General features: G+C 35.7%; 1 protein-coding gene across 1 annotated transcript in view; it reads left to right on the forward strand.

Annotated features, from left to right (window-relative positions):
- Positions 1-5,376, forward strand: part of LOC150076065 (motile sperm domain-containing protein 2-like) — a 33,314-nt gene extending 27,938 nt beyond the window's left edge. Inside the window, exons 7-8 of the mRNA XM_090387114.1 lie at positions 3,438-3,562; positions 5,140-5,376. Of these exons, the coding sequence (XP_090243240.1) occupies positions 3,438-3,562; positions 5,140-5,247 (233 nt within the window). The 3' untranslated portion in view covers positions 5,248-5,376. The remainder of the gene's footprint in view (positions 1-3,437; positions 3,563-5,139) is intronic.
- Positions 5,377-6,173: the final 797 nt, after the last annotated feature.

Consider the following 6,173-nt stretch of genomic DNA (forward strand, 5'->3'; position numbering starts at 1 on the left):
AGGGTTCAAATCTGCACTGTTGCGGGTTGTTGTTGTTGTTGTTTGGTTTTTAGGAGCATTAGCAACTAAGGCCATATTGCTCCGGGAATATGCGGTGGTCATTCCCTGACCTTTCCGCATCCTCCATATTTGGTGGTGACGGGCTCGAACCCCGGTCTAATCAAGAAGCGTGTACGCACTGCTGCTCCTTCCCACCTGGCTACGGAGGCGCCTGTTGCGGGTTAGTCCAACACTGTAATGCCAGCATTTCTGAGGTATGACTGCACCTTAAGGGGGAAAAACGAGGGAAAACATCGGTGTTTGTTTTAAGCCACATTCCAATTTTGCTGTGTGGCAAGGTGCTGAGTCCTCTTGAAAAATGCAATTTTGGACGTCTGTGTGGTGATCCCTAATAACGGGTTTCAGGCACTCCTCCGAGATAGCAGTGTAGGTTTCTGCATTCACCGTTCCGTTAATAAACTTAATTCGCCCCATCCCCTTTGCTTGTTATGCATCCCCACACCATCTGACCGGCGGGGAATTTTACAGTCGGTGTTATGCAGTCAGGATGGTATGCCTCCGATTTTCGTCTTCTGATATATCGCTTCCCATCTGAGCCTTGCGGGTTGAATTTCGATTCGTCAGAAAAGATGACGATGTCCTATTTCTCTTTTGTCCATGAAACATGCGTTTTAGCCCAAGCAAGTCGCTTCTTCCTCATTTGTTGGGTCAACAAAGGCTTCTTCTTGGGCCGATAGGTATGCAGACCACATTCCGAAAGCCGTATTTGGATAGTTCGTGCACTTGTTTCAACACCAGAGGCCATCTCAAAGTCCAGTTTTAGATCAGGAGCACTAGCATGGTGATTACGAAGGCATAGCCGTTTCAAATATCGATCTCAGGAAGGCGTAGTCACTCTTTTACGGCCTAATCCAAGTTTTCTCTTCACATCACCGGTTTCACGCTTTAATTTCAACATCCGGGATACTGTTGACTGGTGGCAGCCTATTTTATCAGCGATAGTATGCGTAGAAAGCCCTTCCTGGGACAGAGCAACAACTACACTTTTTTTTCTTGGTGTCAACTGAACTTATGGAGCCATGCGCTTGCAATTACTGTCTGATGAAATAGAAGCGTTATCTGACGCAATATCTTTGCTTTGAAACAAACAAATAACTGTAATTAAACAATATCTTATATATTTCACTACAAATGTTACTTTTTTAAGGTGAAGCAGTTTTGTCTGCCACTGTATGTGAAAACATAAGTAAATTTCCCACTTAATTTAAGACGTTTTCCCACTTAATACATTTTTAAATATAGAAAATCTTTATTATTATATTAAAAATATATTAAACAATATAAACATTTTGGTAATCGAACAAGGTAGCGTCAACATAGCATCATTTTAGTTCGTAATAAATCACCGAAGTAGGTTAAATGGCATCGCTTTTGTTACATCTCATATTGTGAACGCCTTCACAACTAGTTGCTCAAATATTGCACTACTTCGAATAAGCTTCTCCAGTGGAGAAAAAAAAAGAAAAACTAAACAATTTTATTAGGTTCACCTGGAAATATAATTTCAATTATCCGTGTGTATTGTGTCTGTAAATTGAGTGTGTTCTCTGGTCGATCTGCCTGATTTTCTGGATGAAAACCCCCAGTTTTTCCGATGTGGGGAGAACCTTGTTATCTACACCTTTTATATCTGAAATGTGAGATATAAATGACTTAGTAACGATACCTTTAGTAGACAAGGACCAGCTGGATTGCCAAAAGTTGGTGAGAAGATTCCAGCATTTCTCTTTTTCTTTCTTTGGGTCAGCAGTAACCCTTTCCTAATATAATAGCAGGGATCTTTATAAATGACATGAAGGTCAGCGGGCAAAGTGCCTGCAATAGCTTGTAGTGGAGACTGCACGACATGTTCGAAGCGATGCCAAGAGAAATGACCTTTGTATAGTTTCCAGTTGGGATTTTACAGGCAGAAGGCTGGCCCTTTGAAACTAAATACAGGAGGCATATGATAGAATTGGGATAAAGACGGTTCGATACAAGATACGGAGAGTATTGTTTTTTAGTCCCCATTCGTTCCTAGAAATTCTGAAGAGCATTGACGCAAAGTTCTTAACCTTTCAGAGAGATGCTGTAAGTGTGAAGAGAAGTCTAGACGGTCATCTAGGAGAACGCCAAGGTCTTTGTGAGTGGACTCTAAAGGAAGTGAATTTCTTTATATTTTATCACTAAAGGCCTAGCATGATTTAGACTTCCCTTAAAAAACCATCATTTTTGTCACTGAAACTGTGAGCTTGTTTTTAGTGGCCCAGTCAGAAATTCTGGAGAGAATATTGTTTGCAGAAGTTTCTAGATCCCTTCTGGAATTTCTGCGGACAAGAACGGATAAGTCATCGGCGTAAGCTATTGTATTTATATCTGTCAGGTCGCTATTGAAGAGAAGCCAATCATTTAGGATTTACGTTCCACACCAGTGGCCCAAGAATAGACCTCTGGAGACAGCCACGAATGATATGTCTGGATACAGATTGGTGTTTAGTTTTTATCACGAGAGAGCGAGTACTAAAATAGTCCTCTTTATGAGAAGGTATAACGAGGGCAATTTGCAACTCTAAGACAACGAAGAACACTCCCCAACCAGCAGAGAAGACTAATGTTACTTATTCTCGGCGGACACCGGTGGTGATGGTATCCGTTGATAAAAAGTAACATTAATCTTCTCCACTGGCGAAGCGTTGCTTATTAGAAGTAGTGCAATATCATGGTAACTCGTTGTGAAGATATTCACAATATGAGAGGTAAGAAAAACGATTATCTTTCACCTGCTTCGCTGATTTACCACGTCTAAAATTATGTTATGCACTAACTTGTTCGATTATTGAATTTTTCGGAGTCCTTTAGAATTCATCCTTCCAACTTGGTTATAAGTTTAATGAACAGGATGTTAAGCAATTAGAATTCCTCAGTTTAAAAATGTTTCTCATAGGCAGAGTAAAATATTTATAAATTCTGAAATAGTACTTAAAAATCATCTTTAACTTATGTATTTGTATCTTTTCATTTTTATTTGTGTAGTTAATATTTCACACCCTTAAGTCATTTTCCCTTCTAAGAAGTTTTCCCTCGTCAGAAGTTTTAAACCTCCACTCCCTTGGAAAACTTCTTAATAGGGTTCTATTGTATTATTTTGTTGTAACTTCCTTTTTCTAAGTTACAACAAATTAATAGTTCAATCGTAATAGTAAGAAAGATGCATAAAAATGGATATTCGCTCTTTTAGAACCAAACCACAGAATTATTATCGAATATCTTCCGGGACATACACATTTCAAATAAAATCTGCGATCAAATGTGACAGGGTCAGGTAATTTAATTATATAACTTGAAAATAATAGATCGATGTATAAGAAAGATATAAAATCGAATGATTGTTCTTTCAGCTACATGGAAGATTGTAAGAACATGGATTCCCAAAGAATATTCTGAGAAAGTTCAATTTGTTACTAATAGCTCAATCCAAGAATATATCGATGTTGACAATCTTCACATTTCCATGGGAGGAAACGTAAGAAAACTTTTTCTGTTTACTTTTACTGATACGAAGTAATTGACTGATTGATTTCTAAGTTGGATAAAATTCTTTTCAGCAATTGCTTGTCTGGAATTCGTGAGCCAATAAGAAGCAAGATTTTGTACAATACAAGTTTTTTTTGGTTTTTTTTTTCATAGTTCATGAGTAATAATTTCATTTTTTATGTCATATCTTTATGTTAGAAGTGTGTAGTGTTATGTTTCGACTTTCATTATAAACGATTGATTTGGTAGTTGTTGGCACATCGGCTTCTGTGGCCATATTGCACCTCCCAAGGTTTTTTGCAGTACTTTGATCCAAGCCCGAGGCGGGAATCGAACCCGCGACCTTTGGGTTGCCGGGCAGGTACTTTACCCACTCGGCTAGCCCGGTCGGCTCATTATAAACAAACAGGAAATTGTCCACTTTGGCAGACAACTTATTGAATTCACCATTTACTGCTACATTACGGTGACATCATCCGTTTCCTTCAAGGATCAGAAAATTTGGACAGATCGTGTTTTTATGACAAAACCTTTCACGCAATATATGAGACAGCTGTAATGAATGTTTTCACGGTGTTGCTGTAGTAAATACGCGCACCCGTATTCAACCTTAACCGTAAATTTCAAATTACCAGAACCCTACTACGATGGCATCAACAAAGAAAAACTTGTTTACACAATTGGCCATTAATTTAAAATTTTAAATCATCACTTACGCAAAGGAATACGAAAACAGCCTCGGAAAGATGTTTTGGGCCACCATCACCACCACCAACAACAAAGAAGATGATCCTGGAGTGGTGAATACAAGAGGATCAACTCAATATGGCAATAAAAAACAAGCATAACATTTGTTGATCAACAAGAAAATTGGCGGGATTTGAGAAAAAACTGAATAGCTGGGAATTCTTTTGGATTGATGTTTTTCTCTTCTGTGTAGACACCAGGGCACCAAAAGAAAGTATAGTGCTGTTTTGATTTCTTGTGCTGATGGAACGAAACTTCCATTTCTCCTCTTATTAAAGAGAAAAACTCTGCCAAATAAAAAAAAAATCCATCAGGTGTTCATCCTAAGGAGTGGACTGATGAAGATGGAGTCAAACTATGACTGGAAAAAGTCGTATTTTGTTTCCATCTTCATCAATCCACAGTATGGCTGGTTTATTTTGAAGTGTTCACGAGTCCTGGTGGACTTCACAAGAAACCAGCCATACTGTAATGAAACCAATTTCGTGCATATAAAACAGAGGCCACAAAGAAGAGGGTGGAAAAGTTAAAAACACAGCTTGCTGTAACCCCAGGTGGACTTACTAAGATCTGTTTATTTTATTAACGTTATTATTTTTAAAAACGTTATTTTTTTTCCTTAAATAATCTTTTCTAAATCAAGGCACGTCTTATATGACGAGAAATACGGTAATCCTTTACACAAACAGACCACTAAGGTTTTCATTTATAAATTCATCCCATTTATGTACTTCACAATCCTTCCTAACTAAGAGTATATATATTTTGGCCATGTGTAAAAGATTTCTGATGCTAATTATTTGTTTATTATTTTTGTAGGATGATTTCGATTATGTCTATGATGCCGATGAAGAGGAGGATTCAATGCTTAGGATTAAGCAAAAGTCGCAATCGTCCACTGAGTCCATAGAAGGAATTAGGCTATAATCAATTGCTACATATTTTCCTACAGAATATGACATTTTTTCAAGAAGAATTAGAATAATGATGGTAGATATTCTTAAGTAACTAATGAATATAAATTAATAAACAGTCCACGAAGGCGTTCCAGTATTTGATGGAACATGTATCATATTATATACGTATTAATAATGTTATTTTATAATTAAATGTATGCGCTGTAGTGTTTTTTTTTATTTGTTTGTAAAATGAACAAGTTTATATTGAATAAAAAAAATTAAATCTGTACTTTTATGGAATCATTTCAATATATGAATTTATATAAATATTTTCTAAAATAAGTTAAAGAAATAATTACCTTAATTTTAAAAATTATTATTAAGATAAAAATTTTATTAAATCAATAAACATTACACTTTTTATTACATTTTAATTTTATTATGGCGATTCTATATTTATTTCTATAATTTTAATATAAAATTATTATTTGCATAAATTACTACGTATGAACGACTATAAAACCTATACTTCATAATTAATATGTATCAAATAATGCATATCTATATTTTATCCGTAATTCTGAAGATTTTTTACTCAAAATGTTCAAAATTTAATCTCCAAAAAATAAAATAAAAACTCCTTTTAAAAAAGAAGATAATCGGAAACAGAAAAATTTGCATTTTCAATTATCTCACTTTTCATTCCATAGGTGGCGCTACTGTATATATTGAAATTAGGCTCTCTTGTCACTGAGATACCAACTACGCATAGAGATAAAAGAAAAAAGAAACAGAAAAAAAGAAATATTTCTTTAAGACATCGCATATCCCTTCTCCACCTCACGATGTTCATGTTTGTGTTTACATCATAAATTTGAGATAGTTATACTTTGGCAGTATAAATATTAAAGCACATTCAAATTTAACCATAACTAAAACAAACTTCAATTTTAT

Source organism: Mastigoproctus giganteus, chromosome 13 (genome assembly GCF_048544385.1).
Source record: "Mastigoproctus giganteus isolate SK-2022 chromosome 13, ASM4854438v1, whole genome shotgun sequence".
NCBI lineage: Eukaryota > Metazoa > Arthropoda > Arachnida > Uropygi > Thelyphonidae > Mastigoproctus > Mastigoproctus giganteus.